Genomic DNA, 22,958 nt, shown 5'->3' on the forward strand with positions numbered 1-22,958 from the left:
AATTTTCTGTAATGATTACTACACCAACCCCTGTCTTTATGTACTTTCATATAGCATCTAATTTCGGAGTTAAAGGTTGTATCTCAAATGTCCTACAGAAATAATTAATGCAGAAATTACAAAAAATTCACGTAGCCAATTTAAATTCTAAACCCTTCTAAACACATTAAATAAATACCACGTTAAAGGTAAATGAAGATATTACAAAACATAAAAAATAAAACTTCCTAGAAGTGTGCCATTTTGAAATTTTTTGTCAAGCCAAACTCGAGGTTATATCAAGTACTGTTGTCCCGTACTGTTGTAAAGACACCATCATTGATTTCTGCGATGACTGAAAAATCCTGAATATCTCACTCAGTAACAGAAATATCACCACTGTCTTTCTTGGTCGTGACAAAATTCTGTTATTTTTCAGAGGTAACGGAAACATTATAATTCCTTTTCTGCGGTCACGGAAACGTCATCGTCGTCTCCCGCGGTCACGGTAACGTCATCATCGTCACCCACGGTCACGAAAACGTCATTGTCGTCACCCGCGGTCACGGAAACGTCATCGTCGTCTCCCGCGGTCACGGAAACGTCATCTTCATGCGCAATTGTGGCAAATTGAAAATTCCCGGTAAAATACGAAATTCACGCATAATTCCCGGTTTTCCCGGTCGGTGGACACCCTGTAAAATGTATTGTGTGTGTGTTATGTGTTTCTACTCACTGTGATGACGCTGCTTCAGCCGAAGACGTCTGATGATAGCATATTTATGCCGAAACGGCCGTAACGAAAGTTACAACTCATTGAGCTGTAGACTAAGGTAAACCCTATTTTTTAGCACTGTACCTTTACCACACTTGAATACAAATTTTGCATGGTAATAAAAGAAATGCACAAACTTGCACCTTACCTTTATAAAACTAGTAGGTATAGTCTGTTTGGATTTACTATAATGCCTCGCCACTTTATAAACAGTCTCTGGGATGTATTCCAACACTAAGTTCAAATAAACCTCGTCCTTCTGTAAAAGAAAAAAAATAGTGGGTTTTGTATATACAAATATTTTACTCTAAAGAATATTTAGTATTTTTAGAATGAAATAAAAGTATAAGTTGTGTTATGATACATCTGGATTTATCATTAACATTCTTCATTTGTAATTTTTTAGATGCATATTGATTTCTCTGATAAAATGTATCATCTAATTTAATCTAATTATGTCTAAAACAGTAAATGCCTGCTAATGAAGTACTTTCAATAATCCAGCATCAGTATACAGAATTTTTTGCATGCTTTTTCAAGCCATATTAGCAAGTTTAGTAGTTATCAGTAGCGATTGGAAGAGTTGGCAACAGTCTGGAGCTCAGCAGATGTCTGTAATTTTTGAAAAATTCAGTAGCATTTGGGAGACATTGGGAGTGATGAACAGATATCAGGACCTATGGGCAGACATCGGGAGCGACCGACAGTCATGGGTAGCGATCAGAAAGTTAGTAGCAGTCAAGAGCTATCAGCTAGTGTAACTCCTCGCCTTCCCATAGTCGTGTGGACATCAGCACAGTCTCCTGCAGTTGCGTCAAAGCTTGTTCATCCCCCATGGTCATGGACACATCACCGTTTTCTGCAATACTATAGCGGCAAAAATTTGCAGAAACATCACATCAGCGTTTTCCGCAGTCACAGAATCTTTATCGTCATCTCCCTGCGATCGGAGCCAAATCTAGCATGTGACGGATTAGAGGGGTTGTACCTACTGTATTTACAAATAAATAGAGAAAACATTCTGTAACCTTGGTTAAAATTTTTTTTTAAACTTAGGGTAAGTTATCAATTTATATTCTGTACAGTGTTTTTTTTTAACTTACCTTGTCTCCACTTGAATAGAAGAAATATTTAAGTTTTACTATGTTACAGTGTTCTAAACGCCTCATTATTTGAAGCTCTCGGTTCTGTAAAAAAAAAACACATTCAAATTAGATAAAAAAAGACAACATATTTCACACAGAATACCATTTATGATCAGTTTTGTTGAAGATCCAATTGAAAAAATACCCTCAAAACAGACCGTGTCTAATTATTGCTGCTACCTAGTAACGCATTGAACAACTTGGGTATAGCGTCATTGGTAGCGCAATCTGTTGGCAATTGTTGACTTCAGCTTAAATACCGGTTTTTACTCCATAGTCTCCAAGAACAGATAGCCAAGGTGGCTAGGATGTGTGCCACTTGGCCAGTGGGATATTTTGCTCGGGTTCAAAAATAATTGGAGACCTTTGTGTTTTTAGCCATATACTACAACCACTGGGGCATAGTGAGGTGTTCATAATCCTTGTTTTATACATACACCAGATTCATTGGATTGGGCGATCTTTTAGCAAAGTGGTTGTTGGTGTTGTATCCTATAAACATGCAGTTCGCCAATGGCCGTTTTGGCTACTTTTTTCAAATAAGTAGTTTTTAGATACTTCCTCACTACATCCCTTAGAGATTTTGGTAAACAACGATATATCATTGCATAGCCCTCAAAGGAGTTCACAAATTTCTGCAAGACGTCCTTGGATTAACTTGTGCGATAACTCTTATAATTCTCTTTTGGATTTTAAATATTGTTTTACTATCTGTAGCATTTCCCCAGAACTCAACACCATATGTCATAATAATACTCATAGTAATAAATGTAATACCACTAATGTCAGAAAATCATCAATGTTGCTACAACATTTGCCGAACATAGTAATTATAACAGAGAACAACGGAAAGTTAGTTATGTCTCCGTGAACAATAGACAAGCTTTCTAAACTAAAATGTCAAGAAAAATGATCATTGTCTCCTATGATTGCGTGGAAATTATTATCATCTCCTTCAAAATCATCATCTCAAACGATTGCAGCCTATTGCAAAATCTTTTATGTTTGACAGCTGAGATTTGTGACAGCTGATTGCAATGATTTAACTATAGATGTGTTGATTTTTTTTAAAGAAATCTGCTTATTCCGATTTCCCACTACTCCCATAATTCCAAGGATTCATTGCCACCGTTTGTCCAACTCACCTTGAACCTCTTGTCCTGGAGTACCTTCTTGATAGCGACCATCTCGCTGGAGTCGCACAGCTTGGCTTGGTAGACAACTCCGAAGCTGCCGTTGCCGATGACCTTGGTGTCTGTGTATGAGACTTCCAGCGGCCGGTCGGGACCTTGCCCTGGAGTCGCCACCACTGTCGTCACCTTACTGCCATCCTTACCTGCCAAACAACACACGCACATGTAGTCAACATCCAAAAGTATTGGTAGATTGATAATGTTAAAACTAAGGAGATACCCTCAAGTCAACCAAGGAACAACCAACTTTACTGAACCATTTGCGAGGCTCTCATTCGCCTCCTGGCTGTGCATTTCAGTGCAATGTCATATTTCTTAAATATGTTCAATTGATTTTAAAAGTCAGTGTTTGTTACTGTTTAGGAAGAAAATTTGTATTGTACAAAGTAGAAAAGGAAAATAATGCAGCAATTGAAAAATTCTACAGAAAGCCTTTAAAGTTTATAGCCAATGCAGCTGTATGGTTTATATGATGGACAATGTTGACGTTTGTAAGCCTTTCTAATGGCCAAATATTTTGAAGTTTTAGTGAGTCTAGTAAAAACAAGTTGTCTTCAATATCACTAACGTAGACTTGGCAGTCTTCAGAATATCTACAGGAATTAATTAAAGAAATTTCAACATATTTCATTAATATGTGGTGATTGTTCAATACAGAATAAAGTAATTATCAACAATCGCCTAGGCTTTTTAGTTTCAATGATTCAATAATCTTAAGGGATTTGGTCTTTTTGCTTCAACAACTAAAATCAACAGATCAAAAAAAGGGTGGGAGGCTCAAGTACTTTCTTGATGACTAAACAAACTGCAATTTCTTGGAATCCTATACTCTATAGACAAGACAAAGTTTACAATATACGAGTAGATGGAATATTTTTTATCCGTTGGTTAGAATTTACAAGCTACAACATTCTACTAGAAATTCACTTCTTATTTTTCAAACATCTACTATCTGATCACTTAAATAATTTTTTCCAATGTAAATGTTTATTGTTGCATAACATATTTTGCAAATAGAAGAAAATGACTAGCCTAAATCATTTCAAGAAACCCAAATTTCAGTCAAGGTAAAAATAGTCACAGAAGTAATTCCTGAGCAATAATCGATTATCACAATGTTGTTATTCAATGCTAAGCAAGTAATTAGTTACTATTTCAAAAACTTAATAAAAAAACATGGTACTTCTAACTCTAATTTTTAAATACTGTATATATTTTTATTTTAAAACAAAATATAAAATCTATGTTTAAAAATATCTAGAATAATTAGAGCCAAAAACGATAAATGTTTTCTTTTTTTACTGAAATATGTTTAAATGTCCTACACTTTTGTATTTGAAATATATTACCAACAGTCAAAGACTACTTAGCTATTTACATGCAATTACACTGAAGATAGTCTTATCAATGAGTAAATTAATTCTGCATCTGTGATCATTACTGCTTATGTCCAATTAATAACTGATAACCATAGCACTGAATCTAGGGAAACATGTCATGATAACATTGCAAAACAAATTTTAAATTTACAGAAGCTATTATAAGCTGTTAGGGAAGATATTTTTAGGTTGATCAAAAAATGCAAAAATTAAAAGAATGTTTCCTTATTTTTATTTTTGCGCAATCTTATTGTTTGTGTATGTGTTTCTCAGAAGAATCAGCTTATAACTAAAGGATTGGTTGATACTGAAATTACACCAACAAGTGCATAGTGTGCTCAAGCAGATCTAAATATCAATCATTTGAACAGTGTTTGTATGAAAATAAATAAAAACAAAATAAACTTAAAGAATAAGACTAAGAAATGAACACAAATAAGGCAGAAACAGACAACATACACATTTAATAGTTAGTCCAAAGCAAAACTAGCTAAAACATTTAATATTGGTAACTTGTCCATAAGTAGTAAGTACAGATTGCTGGGTTTTGCATTATTTTACTGTGACAACTAAAACTTCTTTAAATCCTAACATAATTTATTTCAATTGATTGGGTTCTATGGACACTATGTTAAACTGCTTGGTAAAACTAGTAAACCACAACGTACAACAGATAGAAAACATTTTTAAATTTCCTTGAATGATCACATTAAGATTCATTTGTTTTGTTTATTTTGATAAAGAAAACTTCAAAATGTAGTGTCTTATATAACTATAAAAAGATATGCGACCTTTCTCACTAGTTTTAATCTTGTTTACCACTTCACTAGCTAGGTTGAACACCACAACCAACACTCTAGGTGATCAAGTGTATGTTTGTCGGTATCAGTTATTTATAAAATGCATCTAGAAATATTGACAGCCAGTCATTTGAACAAGATCCAACTCCTTTGAAAAATGAACTTTTAAATTGCTACATTCTCTGGAAATATACAGAAATATAAGTAGGAAATGTCTAAATTTCTACTAAAACCATAAGCTAAGAATCAATGACCAAAGAGTGGCATACATTACACTCAAGTGGCATACATTAATAACAACCAATCATAATTGATCTAATTACCTCCTTTGGGCAACCATATGAGACATAAGGTTTCTTTGATTTTAATTTTCAAGAAAATCATTGCACTTCACCTTTGAAAACCAGAGTGTAATTAAAAATTTGAGTATGGGAATCATTATAATTATTTATATATAGAAAATTGTAGCCATCTGGTTTATTAGGGGAAAATTACACTACTTTTATCTTAACCAACAAAAATGACAGTTATCCAAGAAAAATCATACACAAATTTAATAAGACTAAACTAAAGTTGGTCTACATTTGACTGATCAGGAAATAAAACTTAACAATAAATAACTTTAGTAGTGGGCTACTGTAAATTGCTTAACACTGAATAAAGATGAACCATTACATAGAAAATACAAGCAGTCCTACACCAGTAACAACGCAAACAAACCAAAAATGTTGTATAGGCTAACTTTATGCAAATATGAAAATTTAAATGTGATTAAAAACAAACCAATTATTAAGAGGAGGGAGAAAAATTATAGGTTCAGACACCTTCCCAGCGTACTAGCGACACTACTGACCCAAATATCTGCTTAAGCCTTGGCACTTAATACTTGGCTGACCACCAAGGTACCACACTCAATCAGACCACAAAACAATGTAAGACACTAATAAACAATTACAACTTAATCACTGGTAGCACAACAAAACTGCCATGATTTGATGTTAAAAGTAGAACCCCTGTTAACTGAATTTGGGTTAACCGAAACCCGGGGTAACCGAAATGGTTTTATAAGATAATATAAGGCTGTAAAATGCTTTAATAATATCAGTTGTCTGGTTTAAAGTATTTTCTATCCAATTGTAACATTTTTGTAGCTGAAACAAAACACTGTTGAACTATATAGACATTTTCCTAAATTCATTTTTCCTACACACTGTGGTGTTACATTGGCTATTTTTAGCATACGATGGGTTAACCGAAAAATTGGTTATCCAAAACAGCCTCCCCCCTTTATTTCGGTTAACCGGGGTTCTGCTATATTACCGTTTATAAACGTATTTCCATATAGGAAATATGCTTTTACTGTAGGTCTCGTGGTAAGATATCGTGATAACTGGCTGGGTAGCTGAGTGGTTATATAGTGCTCGCCTACTAATCAAAAGGTCGCCGGTTCGATCCTGAGAAAAGTCAGTAGCTTTTTGATGGTTCGAAACTGGACCTAGCTGTTCCTGATCATTGGGCTTTAAATAAATGATCCTGGCTAAAGTAACAGCTGATCTTAGTAACAAAGCTACACAAATCATCTCACACCATTCTACACTCATTCTACACTCATCCTTCACTCATATTTGGGTCAAAATATGCACCTAAGTGGCATCCCCATCTTAATGATGGATAATTGATAAAGATCTAGACCCGGCATCAATTTACTTTTTTATTTTAATGTCCTCAGAGGACAAAAACACCACCTGTTCAAATTCATGTAATAAATACAGGGTGATTCAAAATGAATGACCCAGTTTTAACGCTTTATAACTTTCATACTATTAAACTTACCGCTATAAAATACACATCAAACGAAAAAGCAACTCAAAGAGTTGATGCCTTCCAAAGACACATCATTTAACAAAATCGATCCAACAGAACTGTAGATTTAATTGTACAAAGTTAAAAAGTTATCTCCAACTTTTTTTACCACTAGAAATTTGGAGGTTACTTAAGGTTTTTGCAAATAACTTTTAAATGGTGAGGAAATCGACCAAACAAGGGCGGTCCCAGGGGGGTCATGACCCCCCCCCAAAATATTTTTTATATACATAAACTATTATACCAGGGAAAGATAAATAATTTTTATTGCAAATCGTTTTACCAAATTGAAATTCGTTGTAGTCTTTACACTTGTAGCGAACGAGAGGACTAATTATAAATTCTAACCTAAAACTTGGGTTGGGATCGTTCAAGTCTGACTATGCTTTTGTACGTTATGAAAAGTAGGGAAGATCGGCAGACAACGGACGCTTTCAGCCATTATGGCAACGACAGTGTCCAATGCTGACTTCGACGTTCGGCTGCATTCTTCTTCTTATTTAATTTTTCGACATTTAATGTTATAATTCATTTTAACCCAGATGATTGAAAACTTGAATTGGGTATTGGATAAAGAAAAGAAGTTTTATCAATAGTAAAAGTTTGAAAGGTAGTTGAATGTTAATTTATCTGAGTTCAGCGTTAGGAATTTGTAATTACAGTAATGTAATTCAATGATAACCGTAGCAAATTTCAAAACTTTCAATATTACATAGTATTCATATTTAGAGCACTGATATCATATTTAAGAATAACACAACCCAATAGGCATGTTGCTAGCCACAAAACAACAACAAAATGGTAGTGTCTCAGACTTAGATGCGGAAGGGACGGATTTAATTCCCGGCACAACCTCACAACCACAAAAAAGTTGCACAAAAACTTTATTCTCACATTGACCCCTTGTAAAATGCCACTGGCACTGGCGTAGAAAAAATTAGAACACTGATAACCAATTCTTCAGGCGGTAGCAGTGACGGGACGCCGACGCAACGTTAGTTGGGTAGTGTACTTTGTGTAGGTTAACTGTTGCTTACTGGGCAGGTATAATGCAGTCGTGTTTGGTGCAAGTTCTTAAACACTTCTTAGATAAAATAAGTTCTCTTTTTTTGAAATCTTGGTCTGATTTTGGACATTTTCTGTTTAGCATGCACATTGGCACCAGTTGAAAGGGTGTTTTCGTAAATCAATATAATGCTTGAATGTGTTGTAATGTTGCGGTATTCCTTTGATATTAAAACCACAAGCCTCAATAATGCAAAAACATGACATTATACAAGTTTATTTTTAGACATTTCTTTGACCTTTAAAAAATAAACTGGGAAGCTTGAACACATTAAACTAGGTCCTCAAAAGAGCTTAAAAACCACTCATTTTAGCACGTTATTTCCAAATTTTTCCCCGGACCCCCGTCCTTTACTGGGGGGTATTCCATACCCCCCAGGCCCCCCGGTGACCCCCCCAAAATAGATGTCTAGGACCGCCCTTGCGACCAAAGTGGAAGGTATTATTCCTCCTACAATATACTATTATGCATTTTTTTAAAATAGTCAATAAATGTAACCTAAATTTGGCTTAAAATAAAAAAAATTGTGAAATTTAATGTTTGCTATGTTTAATTTCTACATTGAAGACGGATATTTTTAATTTTTATTTATCTTGAGGCAATTTTTGGTACCTTTCTTGAGTATTTTCAAAAAATGCATATTAGTAGATTGTAGGAAATTTTATTCTCTTTCGGAATATTACCTTCCACTTTGGTCGATTTCCTCACCATTTAAGAGTTATTTGCAAAAACGTCAAGTAACCTCCAAATTTCTAGTGGTAAAAAAAGTTGGAGATTACTTTTTAACTTTGTACAATTAAATCTACAGTTCTGCTGGACCGATTTTGTTAAATGATGTGTCTTTGGAAGGCACAAACTCTTCGAGTTGCTTTTTCGTTTGATGTGTATTTTATAGAGGTAAGTTTAATAGTATAAAAGTTATAAAGCGCTAAAACTGGGTCATTCATTTTGAATCACCCTGTATATGTGTGTGTGTGTCCATTAGCCCGATAACTCACATAATAATCATTCAATTTTGATAACATTTGGTACTAAAGTGTAAACCTGCATTTTTTTCGAAAAAGTTTGCAGCTAGCATGAAAATAGTCATATTATGGGAAAGAGGTTTTATGGGGTAAATATTAGTTTGTCTAATTTTACCCCAAAACATAAAATTTAACAATTTCTTTCTAAACCATTTTGTAGATCTTATTTACTTATTTCATACTCAGCTATGTTCAATTCAATAAAAACACTCTTTATTACTTTCCCTTTATCAGCAAACCTAGTAGGTACTCATAAAACGTAATGTTATTTAAATAGGCGTTAAATCTGAAAATGTTAGTAAAAATCCAACTAGCAATAAACTAGAAATTTGCTTGGAGGTATATGAATATATCAAGGATAATACAAAAAACACATTTTATTTAGACCTAAAATTAGGTCCTTGTATGAGTACTGAGGAAGGTAAAAAGACAAACACTTTAACTCTAAGGATATAGTGGAAGAGCACGAGGCTCTGGACCCATAGGTCACAGAAAACGTACTACTATACCCAGAATGCCAACCGCATGGTAAAAAGCATTAAGCGGTTTGAGAGAGCTTTGCCTGTCAATCTGCAGGCAGCGCCACCAGCGTTGTCATGGAATAGCATAGCAACGCTGGTGGCGCTGCCTACGGATTGACAGGCAAAGCTCTCTCAAACCGCTTAATGCTTTTTACCATGCGGTTGGCATTCTGGGTTATAGTAGTACGTTTTCTGTGCATAGGTTCAGAGTTTAAATTCTACCAATCACCAATATGGTTTCTGGCTAAGGCCTATTATCCTAGGGCATAAAAAACATTTTTTTCCTATATCTACCGAATTAATTTATTGTGGATGCATTTTTCTTGGGAAGCTCAGACATAGACTTTGTAAAATCTTTTCTAAAATAATGCTGTTGTTATAATTTTTGGGATACATTAAAAGCATAACTTATAATTTTGTTTCCCCATTATAAAAAGGTTGGATAATACCTTCATGGCAACATACAGGTTTTTGCAAGTTGTACAATCAATTAGGTATCTAAATAGCATTGGCCGTGTTTTCTGAAATAAATACACCCAGTCTTTTAGCAAACAACTAATGATACTATTTAACAAAATGTATACATAGTATGTCTAATGTTACACGACCACAGTTATGTTCCACTGACATTAAAAACGACTAATATTGGACAAAGTAGCTCATATCCATTACATGACCTAAGAATATTTAAAATTGTTTCTTCACATGTTGAATACGTGTTCTATACAAACTCACCATCAAAATTTGATAACGATTGATAAATAAATTTCCAAGTAGGAACGTCTACAATAGGATAATGAAAAACACAATTTCCCATTATAACCCAACTCACAAAAATGTTTTAGTTTGCGTAGAAACGAGTGTACCATCGCGTGCGGCGACCTGGAATAGCGTTCTCTCGGTTTCAAACCTGCTAAGACAGGAGAGGCGGGTGAATTGGCCGAGTCCGCCACAGAGTAAGGAGCCGGCGACTTGGACGTCTCCACGGAGTAATAATTGTTGTTTTGTTCACAAAACGCTTTGTACGACAACTGCGCTATCTGCGCCTGGTAATGTGTCCACTGACACGGACCACGAGGTAAACTGTTATGTAGACACATAGAGCCTGTCACACTACCCACTGTAGTAGCCATCGGAGTATTTGTACACAAAACAATCACAAAGTCACACACATCGTACGAAACACAACGGACGCGACGCCGAACTCAACTGAACCGGAGTTTGGCATGAGGCACATTTTTATTATTGAAGGATCCCTGACCTGCGTAACCGTGCCAAAACAGGGGGAAGGGGATTACCAGAAATGAACCAAGGAGAAAGAGACAGTGGCGGCCAACGAAAACAGCTGTCAGCGACATGACACAGCGCACACCGCCCCTACTGCGTAGCCAACAGATAAGGTAATCTGTGTACAAACTGGCCAATGCGAGATAGTGGAACATTCCTACATACGAAATTATTGTAACTGAATTTACTTACACAAAGGAAATTGTCTACTCAATTATTATTGCAATCTACTCTGTAATTGTTGTTGGCTACATTTTATAGCTCAACAATTGAGTTGGTCTTTGGTTTAAAACGTTAATGTTGATTATGTTAATAGTATACAACAACATTTTTAAGAATACAGGTTACTGTATCGATTTGTGAACCAAGGTGTGACGTGATTGTATTTACTTATTAACGAGAGAAAATTATTAAAGAGCGAGTGCGGTGCATCGTGAAGAAGAATCCTAGACAAAATCAAGGTCCTAACTTTTCTATATCAACTGCACTAAAACACCGGTAGGTCTACAGGACCAACAATCAAACGCAAATCTCAACTAGCTTGGGAAATTTGAAAGAAAAATCTCAAACCGCCTTGGTTTTTTTTTGAGATAACACATGTTTGATAGAAAAATAAAAGACAACGATACGAAAGTATAAATTGATTTGTATATTTTTTAACTTACGGCTAGAGACACATTTCCACAGGGCCAACACTGTAGCTGAGACGTGGCTCACACCGCGACTTGCACATCACAGTGTTCACTGTTCAGTGTTATGATTAGATAGATAGTCGAGTGTTAATGGGCTACATTAGAGGCCTATCACACACTTTGTATTCATAGCTTTCGTGCACCTCCCACTGGCAAAAACATCCAAACTGATTTTTATGTTTGCAAACCTTAATTGATTTCCGTAGTTAAATCTTAGTTTTGAACGCTGAACAGAGATTCCATCAGTGTAGACTGACAGTACACACATATTTTGGTTCCAGTTCAAGCTAAATTTAAACAGAATTATTTGAATATTTAAGTACTTTTGCAGTAAATATAATTAGGCCTACTGTATGCAAACTATGTCAAACCCCACACAACTTGTTCAGTTTCCAAATTGAACTATCTGAAATCTAGATTCACTCTTTAGGCGCCTTAAAATAAGAAAAAAAATAGCATAACCTAGAAATAATTAGAACACAGATGAAACCATTGTTATTAGATAGTGAAAGGTATTGTGAATAACATATCAAAAGTCTCCAAAAATATCTTTGGTGGAACATGTCTTTTTTTCCAAAATGGCGGCCAAATCCGGTAGTTTTTTGCTTTTTATTGAAATTCTGACTTTCCAGTCATTATTGGTGAAAAGTCGTAAATACATTTTATTTTCCTCCTGAAATTACCTTTAAAATGATACCAAATATATGTACCCACAACCAAAAATAAACCCCGCAGAAATAATAAAATATTTCAAATAAAGGTTTTCCAATAAATTAATGTAATAGTCCAAGCAAACTAATAAAACAGACACAGGGATCGTATAAAAACTTGCAAGTAAACATTTTATGGTTTTATTTTTATTTTTGTGGTGTGCAGAGTGACATACTAAAAGTTTCCAAAAATCAGTCCTCGGGAAACCCGTGAAATACTGATAAAAGATGGCGGCTTTTCCCGACATTGGACAAATTTTGAAAAAGATGCAACATGCTTTTTTGCAAATTGTTTCGAGATATTAAGTTAGGACCACCACCAATATTTATTGGGTAGTCAGTACTTCATTTTGATAGGGAACGCGTTTTTGACCACCATCTTGGATCTGCCATATTGGATATAAATATTTTTTATTGTAATTATAATGTTGTGACACATCATTATGAACTAGATTTCTACGCTGATTTCAATGCTTAAATCCGTTTTTAAATAAGCTTTTTCGTTTCTTAATATATATTAAAACGAAAACTCTCCCCTATACATTACTTATGGACGTATCGTACTTTTAAAATGTGTTTATATTATTTTTCTCCAGGTCTTATTGATGCTTAAAATATTCATATAGCCTTAAAATATTCAGTGATGTAAGAGCTTTCATTTTAGCTATTTATAGTTAAAACAGACTATTTGGAGACGAGGTACAAACCCCAATACAATATTAAATTACCCTTTATTTAAATCAGTTTTTGTTAAATGATTTATATCTCGGGTTGTTAATATGTCAACAAGTTCGTTCTGGTATCAAAGTACTCACATACAGTGTGGTAGAAAAGTTCCGGAACGGTTAAATATATTTGTTACCATTATAGATAAAGTAATGATACTTGGTATATAAATAATAGCTATAAATGTCTACTGTTTTAAGCTATTATCACTTTTTTTATGCCTTATGGGGGACGGCCCACGAGTGGTCAGACAAAATTCTTAAATAGCAGCCTAGGCCGAGTTAGGTATTTAATTAAAGGTCTTAGTTAGTAGAATGCATTGCCGCAAACCTGAACTCAAACGGACAATTGAGTAAAAAATGGCAGCCGTTAAACTATTTCTTGAATCTGCCATTTTGAATCTTTGAGCAGCTGTACTTTTTTACTCAGTTGTTCTATTGAGCTCAAATATGCAGTATTGCATTCTACTACATAAGACCTTTAATTTGATGTGCATGTCGACCTATGCTTACGTTAATGATTTTCTCCCGAAATCTCGTGGTTGCCCTTTGAGGAGGTAGCCTAGAATAGCAATGCAAATTCAATGAATCTTTGAACATCTGTCATTTTTGACTCAGTTGTCCTTTTGAGTTCGGGTTTGCAGCAATGTATTTTACTAACTAAGACCTTTAATTAGATACCAAACTCGACCTATGCTGCTATTTAAGAATTTTGTCTGACTCCTGGTGGGCTGTCCCCCTTAAGGCATAAAAAGGTGAGAATAGCTTAAAACAGTAGAAATTTATAGCTATTATTTATATACCAAGTATTATTACTTTATCTATATTGGTAACAAATATATTTAACCGTTCCGGGACTTTTCTACCACACTGTATACCATTTTCTTTTCATCACCCCTATTTTGGCATTTACACTTACTGCCACAACAAGAATGACGTTTTCAGTGGATGAGCTTTAATAGAGAAGGTAGTGCTGGTATAAAGGGCCTATGCACACTCAGTCAAACACCAACCCCAATCTGTTGGTTCTGATGGTGAACTATTTCCACGCCATACTTGAACCTGATGGTACACCCTTAGGCTGTGGTAGTTTTCATTGTGTGTTTAAATTTTTAAATTACGAAACGTCCATAAGCAATGTAAGGGGGAGAATTTTCGTTTGTATGTGTCTTAAAAATAGAAAATAGCTATTTAAAAACGGATATCAGCATTGAAATCAGCGTGGAAATCTAGTTCATAATGATGTATCACAACACTATAATTACATTAAATAATATTGATATCCAATATGGAAGTTCCAAGATGGCGGCCCAAAAAGCATCCCCTATTAAAATTAATTACGGACCATTTAATAAATATCGGTGTCTCCTTTTGCAAAATTTGTCCAATATTGGGAAAAGCCGCCATTTTATATAATTAATTTAGGGGTTTCCCGTGGACTGATTTTTTGCAACTTTTGATATGTACTCTGCACACCACAAAAATAAAAATAAAACCATAAAACGTTTACTTGCAAGTTTTTATACGATCCCTGTGTCTGTTTTATTAGTGTGCTTGGACTATTACATTAATTTATTGGAAAACCTTTATTTGAAATATTTTATTATTTCTGCGGGGTTTATTTTTGGTTGTGCGTACATATATTTGGTATCATTTTAAAGGTAATTTCAAGAGGAAAATAAAATGTATTTACGACTTTTCACCAATATTGACTGGAAAGTCAGAATTTCAATAAAAAGCAAAAAAACTACTGGATTTGGCCGCCATTTTGGAAAAATGGTGGTGTTCCACCAAAGATATTTTTGGAGACTTTTGATATGTTATTCACAATACTTTTCACTATCAAACTACAATGGTTTCATTTGTGTTCTAATTATTTCTAGGTCAAACCATATATTCAGGGGCCTACTTGGTCAAACTGGTTACGGTAACGATACTGTACTTTTAGAAGAACCTAACGGATGTACAGACAGCTCTTGCACATGCCTGCTAATACCTTTTTTGTATACACATTATTTTTAGTAAATTTTTAAATTTTTAATTAGTTTAGTATTTTGTTAAATGTGATCATGTCTCACACTTTTGTTCCTTATTTCTTAACCCAACATAAAGAATAGTGAATGAAAAAAAATGGGTTAACTACTTTACTGAACATCCCTATAAGACCCCAAGAATAACAATTCAGTAACTGCCCAAATGCCACAAATAACCGCGGATAAAATTCTTATCAAATCAATTCCCCATTGTGAAAAACGGGTTCACGAAATGTCAACATTAACTCAAATCTATGAATGAAAACGAATAGCGTTAGCAGGAGCAGGGAATGCATGTAACTAACTGGTACAGTGGGGTGAGCTTATGAATGGTGGTGAAGAGAGGGGAGGAGAGGCTACAATCGATGTGGACTGCACTGACAAGCACTTCCATCATAAACCCTTCACCCCCCCCCCCCCTTTAGAGGCTATTGTCTCGCATTTGTTAGGCCGTCGTGAAAAATTAACCACCGGCCTGGACTGCGAAGAACAGAATACTGTCTCCGCGACTCGCGACCCTCGATGCTCGCGACTGATGGCTAATGACACGGACAAAACGTAGCCATCCTCCTCGGTTGCTCAATTTGTGTTGTAGGTATTAGTTTCTTTATGTCGACGATATACCTATCTATGGCGGAATTTTAATAACAAACTATGGTAAGACGTGTAAGAAAATGTGATAACATTTACATGCTTTTTTATCATATTGAACTTGGGACCTCGTGGTTTTTCCCGAGTTAAGCGCCAATGAAGGGGGAAATGATTGAAATGAATACCTAATTTCCGGTTATACCGATACACTATAGTATAAAATCTTAAGTTCTTTGCCCTTACTTGTAGAAACAGCTCTATAGTGCCATATTTGGTGACTACATTGACAATAGACGGAAAAGAGCAAATTTATTGAATTAATACATTTTACAAATCAGAAGAGTCTATTGCAGAAGATTTCTTTAAAACGTCTTACAAGCTCCCATACGTCATCAACACTTATTTTAAGATCTTACGAGAGACAACACGTTAGTTACTAAACAATGCCGTATTCTATTTTAACATAACTTAGTTTTCCAGCATTATTAAAAAAAACTGCAAAACAACCAGATATTTATTTGACGTACAGTATGATGAAGGCGAGAGTTATTATACATCGATGGGCGAGTCCAATGAAAACTTGATTCAATTTTAGAAAGAACAGAAAATAAACCAGAATACAAAATTTTCAATCGTTAATATCGTATCATAAAAAACACAGCTTTAGGTCTCTTTTAAGATACTTTATAAAATTTAATTTTTCAATAAATCCTGGAAATGACCAAATGACTTGATTAGTTATTCTCCCCCCCCCCCCCCCCAAATATATTTGAGACGCTCAAGTCCATGAACAGTTAAAAGCAATGAATTATCGTGGGTTTGTAGTGGGAGCGTGTGTGTGTAGAAACAAGTGGAGTAGTGCATCGGCATGTGGGAAGTTCACGGTCTAGTTACACAGCACTGCCCTACTTATACACAAACATCTTGGACCGGCCATCTCCACACACACACACACACACATACACACCACTACACCAGTACCACTACTACATCGCGAGTTGTGTAAGGACAATCCATGAACAACCATGTAGCACTACACTAATTGGTTAGATATAGGCAATATACGATATTATCGTTGGTTGCTGTGGTGTCGTGAAGATTATATACCAAGCGAGACCAAACCTAAAAAATAGTAATATACATCTAAATCCTTGAGGCTAGACAGCAGCTTTAAGTATGAAATGCACGTGCACGTCTAGATAATAGACTATACATACTGATGCTGGCGACTTAATGAAGCTACACTGCCAAATTTTAGGTCACCAGTATTTCTAACAACAAAAAACGAGGTTGGATAATCCACCGAGTGTTCTGATGTTTAAACTATTGAATCTTCTTTAGGACTTTGTTATATTATAATAACTAATTTGGTACAAATTATGTTATACAATTGAACAAAAAAAATGTGTTTCAATTGGGCATTAAGTAAAAAAAAATAACAGCACAAACTGACGGTGGCTCGATTTAAATAATTTATTTTCAATTATAAAACTGTTTAAACTTGTCATACACATAGCAACGCGTTGTTGACCCCACGGTAGAGAATCTATAGTCAATTACTTTTTAAACGATTGGCTAAAATTATACGGCTATTTTTCTCGAAAAATAGCAAAAAATAGAAAATAGCAAATTTATGTGACAAGTGGCATAAAAAGATGCAAACAACACTAACGTTAGGCTTACTTGGAGTTACTTATTAATGGTGGTTTAAACTGTGTATGAAACATTTTTTCTTTAAACGCTTCGCCAAGTAAAAATAATCAAATTAATTTCAACCAAACCACCATGAAATTTACCAAAGTTCGTAAAGAAACATAAAAGACGGTTTTAGGAAATCTCTTTGTGTTTTGCAACCTCTTTTGTAATTAAAATTTCGTTTGAGCTGGTTTACGCTGAAAGTAACAAAATGTCCTAGTGCTATTAACGTTGACAATTTTGTATTTACACAGGTTTTTATTTGTTAGTAAATGTGCAGCGTAAACTGTACTTTAAATATTTTAGACATCTTTAAACCCAGCAACATCCAACATCGCGGTTAAGCACAGCGGGAGAACGAAAAGAGTCGGAGTCGAATCTCGGGCGAGTTAAAATTAAAATCTGTCTAACGGGAATCCTCGAATCTGGCGTTGGCGTTTTGTGATTTAGTGGAAGAGAAGAGTAGAGAATAGACCAGACACCTGGGCGCGTGCGCTCTGGCACGTCTGTAGCCTGCTCTGCATAGGTCGTCACTGCGACGCTGCGACCACGACTCGGGCAAGCAACTGCGTGTTCTGACAAATCTGGCATTGCTTATAATTAGTAGCCACGACACTAACAAATAATAATTTTGATCAAATAATGCGTTTATGTACGAAAATTGGAACAAGGATTGTATCATACAACATTAGTTATAGAACACGACATGACTCTTTTTCCTGTTGGCCTGGGTTCACCAATGGGCTTTAACTACGGTGCATCGGAGTCTGTAGCTTTGAAGCTATGGTCTACTGTAACTAGAAAATAAAAACAGAATAGGTCCTCTTACCCGCGATAAGAAATGAGTTGTAGAAGCCCTTAAAATTTTATTTTTTATAAAGAAAGAATAGTTTGCATTGTTTCTGTTTAAGCATGTGCTAATCAAGGGATCACGAAGGTCACAATTTTAATTGATTATAATGAATTATTTAACTAATCCCACGAAACGTTTGTAATCACACCAATGTCTGTTGTAGCCAAAAATGTAGGATGAATTGACGTAATATGAGTAGGGACGTGACTTAAAATACTTTTAAAAATGTATCACAAAGCGTTAATTTATTTACTAGACATAATGGATTGGTCGGATTAGGTTCCTTAGCTGTAGTGAATGGTTTATGGTCAATGGTTATAATACTACTTGGTTTTATACTGGTCATAATGGTTTCTTAAGTGTCTCGAAAATACCGGGGTTTATTACAAATTATGAGTAACTATGCGGATAAATATTAGTATATATTTATGGCATTTGTGTATACTTTATGTTCATTACAGAAACATAAAACGGAATAATAAGAACGCCATTTGGGCCAGGTTTCCAGATAATGATGGATAATGATGGATGAGATAATGGAGAAGAGATTGAGTTTATCAGCAATACTATAGAACTTGCAACCTCAAGTCATGCCAGCCTGTACATACAAAGTGCATCACGGAACTAGCTATCAGCTAACTAATAAAGTGCAGCTGGTATCCTAGCTTATTCTGACACAACCTTGAGTAGAGATACTGTCCTCACAATTCAACAGCCTACCTCAACTATTTTAAACCTGGGAAACAGTGCTAACTAGGAAGTTGTACGAACTGATGCAAGGACCAAACGTTCTGCGTCACTGATTTTGACACGTGCAGCGTGTGAATCATCAGTAGTGAGTTGAGTATTGCAGAGTTAAAATAAACCGACTACGAGTCAAAACTGAATTAGAACACTAAATATATCGCCTGGCCGCTCAACCGCAGTCAGGGCAATATATTGATCTTGAATTCGCAAGATCATAATGGACCAGTTTGAAAAAAGCCCAGAGGTTTCACAAACTAAATTAAGTTATTGCAAAAAATATTTCGTTTCGGTGTTTTGACTGGCGCTAGACACATTTTTTGCATAACTGAAAATATTTGTGGCGAGGTGGTCACTGTTAAATGTTTGCTTATGTACTGTATTAAAGAAAATATTAAACCTCTTCCAATATTAGATAGATTAGTTTACTTTGCTAATAAAATAGTTCAGGTGACAAGTGGCATTTCCAGACGTTCAAAATTTCACCTATGAGGTCTGATGATGATTGGAGAGTCCAATCAAAATTGATCACCACTTGCATTCTTTTATGTACAGTATAATTAACGTCATATGCGTTAACAGTATACGCGTAAATAGGCTGTACGTTTTAAATGTTATTAGACTTATCTTTTATTTACTTTCCTTAAATTGAATAACACGTACAATGCTGATCGAGAAGTTATTTACGTTCAAAATATAACGTTAGACTCCTCTTTCACAACTTTAAGGTTACAAATATTCTGCTACATCCTTATCTCATATAGAGTGCAGGACTTCTGGTTTAGGGGTCCAGGATCAAATCCTGACTATCACCAATATTTTTAGCTGAACGATAATGCCACGATTCAGTGTTTATGCTAGGAAGGAACCCACACTAAGCGGTCTTTTACACGAATATATAGGAAAGAAAACACCATTTTTGGGGAGTAGCACTTTATAATGAGGAACCCCTTCACCAAAATACATACCATGGAATAGTTACGAATCATTATACATTCCCAATTCATCCAAACATCCAACTCGCCTGTAGCCGTAGGCGTGGCCTGTGACCTATATAAGATCCCGGAGTTGGAACTAATGAACATATTGTTGACAATCGATGTAATCACTATAATCACCTCACAGCCAGGGTACGGCGTAGAAGTGGCGACGATACAATTAGTGTTGTATAGTTTCAATTAATTATCAGATCAGGTATTGATCATGTACCCGGCCTTGGGTAGAACGGAACCAAACGTGGGTTTGTCAACGCCAAGTGACTGGAAATTGTTGGAGAAAGAATCCATACAAACATACAGTACTGACCGTAAACGGATTTGTAGTTTTAATGGTTTTTTAGTTTATCAGTTGACATTTTTTGTATACCGACGTTGTTTCTTAAAGCTATTGAAAACAATCACGATTGTATGACGAGTAATCACACATCTATGGATTTTTAATAAACTCTACGTCAATAGATTTTTAGGAGCCTTAATTTAAGAATTTCTACATTTATTTTTAGTACAAGTAATAATTTAACTATTATTTTTTATTTCAATTTTAAATCATATAATAAGACACTATTATGTGTATGCCTGCGTTGGATGAAGATAGCTTATTCCACTTTAGCCATCTGATAAGATTTCAACTTTATAATAAGTAAAATTGAATCGTATTTAGGTTTGTGGCACAAAGCCGATCTCTTCTCTTATAGGGGGAATCAGACCACCCGTGCACAACGCCCAACAAGCGTTAAAAACGACATTTTCATTGAAAATCCGCCATTTATTTTTTTGTCAGTTACAATTTTTAAATGTCATTTAAGGCACTTACTTTTCTTTATATGTTGAGATCATTAAATGTACAAATAAATGTCCGAAAATTAATTAAAAAATTTAAAAACACGTCGAAAATTTAGACATTTTACACATTTAGAATAGGGCGTTTTTTGAAGGTGAAGGAATGCGATTTTCGTAAAACACCTTTTAATCAGTGTCATGTCAAAAATATAATTCCTGACAATGAAAATTCTTTCAAATATTTTCTAGCTCTTACAGTTTTTGAGCTATAACCGTTAAAAAAGACCTGTTTTCTCTAAAAAAAAGGGGGATTTAAGGGATTTTTTTTGGGGGGGGGGTTTAATTTGAAAATGTAACTTGTTCGATTTTCTGGGTGGTTTGGGACCGAGACGGACCTCCACAAAAAATGTCATATCCCTAGCTATTATAGAAGTGGGTAAACGTTTGTATATCCCGTTTAAGTACCTATGTGCACGGTGGTCTGATTCCCTGTATAGTGTAACATAATGTACTACAGTATAAATATGGTTTTAAGATAAATTATTTCGTTGTTAAAAAATTCTCAAAGGTTAACACACCCTGGTTAGGTGCACAAAGGTTAGGTGCACATGTTGATTTTATAAATTATTCCCGTCGCTGACTCACCAAAGCTATGTTTCTTCATTGGAAAAGTGCATTCGCAGTTTATATTGTTATCGATACGTTTAGGTCACATGTCTAAATGCAAAACCACGTTTAATGTAACTTATTAGTTTGGTTTTGAATGTTAAATAAGTCTTTGTCTATCATATTACGTAACGTACAATCACAGTCCAAATAAATCTACGTATATTATATCAGCTTTATCCATTTCCCTGACATTTTTGTATAAGAAGAATTGCAAAATGTGAACATACATTTAGCAATAAACCGGAAAAAATGAGTTTTGTAGTTTTTCTTCGAAAAGAAAGTATGTAATATTTGTAAAGTTTATCCGTAACATATATACTTTAAATTAGCTTTCAAAAAGGTAAATTTAGAAAACATACATCATGACAGGAAAGCTCGTAACTCGTACCGGTAATCAATTCGTTGGTAAAATGGACTTTTTTACTTCAGAAATAACAGATAAAAATCTTCGGACATATGCAGGTAAAGCAACATGAATTACTTGTCAGAATCAAAGCCATGTTTTACGGCACTGTAATTAGGCATAAGCAATCGAATTTTTAAGGCACTTTTTGGACGCTCGATTGTGATCAATTGTGTACCCTAGTGTTTTACCCACAACCTTGTTCTTGTTACATTACACTGTGTATAAGGATGGCGGTCTGAGACAATGACCAGGAAAATTCGCTGTTTTCCTCGACGGCTGTGTAATTTACTAAGTTTAAATTTCAACAAAACCACCGAGTGCAGTAAGTTGGGGTTTCCTTCTTGTATTGGTTCCTTCGTTTAAACGTGAGAAAAGTCGCCAATTATATGGCATACTTGTGGATTAGCAGAAAACGCTTGAGGTTCGGTATATGTAAGGGGCGTTTTAATTTTACTCTCATTTTGTTAAGTAACATCACTATTGCATCTACAAGAATAAAAGTGCATCACGAGGTAGGTTAAAATGGGGGAATTGGGTACCAGGTTTTGTAAAATGTACTTGTGGGCTAAACGAAATAGCTTACTCAATTCAACGAGTCAGATGAAACTACGTAGCCTATTGTATACTTAGATAGAGAACTAGATTTGTCTTGGTAACTAATAGACCAATGTTTATAAAGAACTTACACAATACATGCCACTTGGCAACAAAGACAAGCGACATTAAATATAGTTGATAACTGGTACCATACTGTGAATTACAACACATTCCAACGATTGAAAGAGTCGGGACACGCACAGCATAATCCCGCGGTTCAAAGTCGATTTCGGGTTGTGAACACAAAGTTTGCAGATGCGAGATTCGACAAAAGCTGTTACAATCGCTTTATCACGAGAGAGAAACACCCAGCCTCTCGACCATTGTGTGTTGACAACATTGCCTACATGTCACTTAACATGTTTGTTCTGTATCAATACAAATAATTATGAAATGAACCTTACGTAGTTTTATTGTTTGGTAATTAATTGA

At 35.0% G+C, this 22,958-nt stretch overlaps 1 protein-coding gene across 9 annotated transcripts in view; it reads right to left on the reverse strand.

Annotated features, from left to right (window-relative positions):
- Nucleotides 1-22,958, reverse strand: part of LOC128985483 (protein kinase shaggy-like) — a 211,949-nt gene that overhangs the window by 29,670 nt on the left and 159,321 nt on the right. For 5 of the 9 annotated variants that reach the window (XM_054405013.1, XM_054405014.1, XM_054405011.1 and 2 more), the window contains 3 exons: nt 3,045-3,235; nt 1,858-1,941; nt 903-1,013 (listed from right to left, as the gene is read on the reverse strand). In XM_054405013.1, coding sequence (XP_054260988.1) covers nt 903-1,013; nt 1,858-1,941; nt 3,045-3,235 — 386 coding nt within the window. Of the gene's footprint in view, nt 1-902; nt 1,014-1,857; nt 1,942-3,044; nt 3,236-10,481; nt 10,951-22,958 lie in introns of those variants that run through there. The other 4 variants (XM_054405009.1, XM_054405007.1, XM_054405008.1 and 1 more) reach the window with 4 other exon arrangements.

The sequence above is a fragment of the Macrosteles quadrilineatus genome, unplaced genomic scaffold (genome assembly GCF_028750875.1).
Source record: "Macrosteles quadrilineatus isolate MER2022 unplaced genomic scaffold, UCM_ALF_1.0 Scaffold_2__2_contigs__length_208266976, whole genome shotgun sequence".
Lineage (NCBI taxonomy): Eukaryota > Metazoa > Arthropoda > Insecta > Hemiptera > Cicadellidae > Macrosteles > Macrosteles quadrilineatus.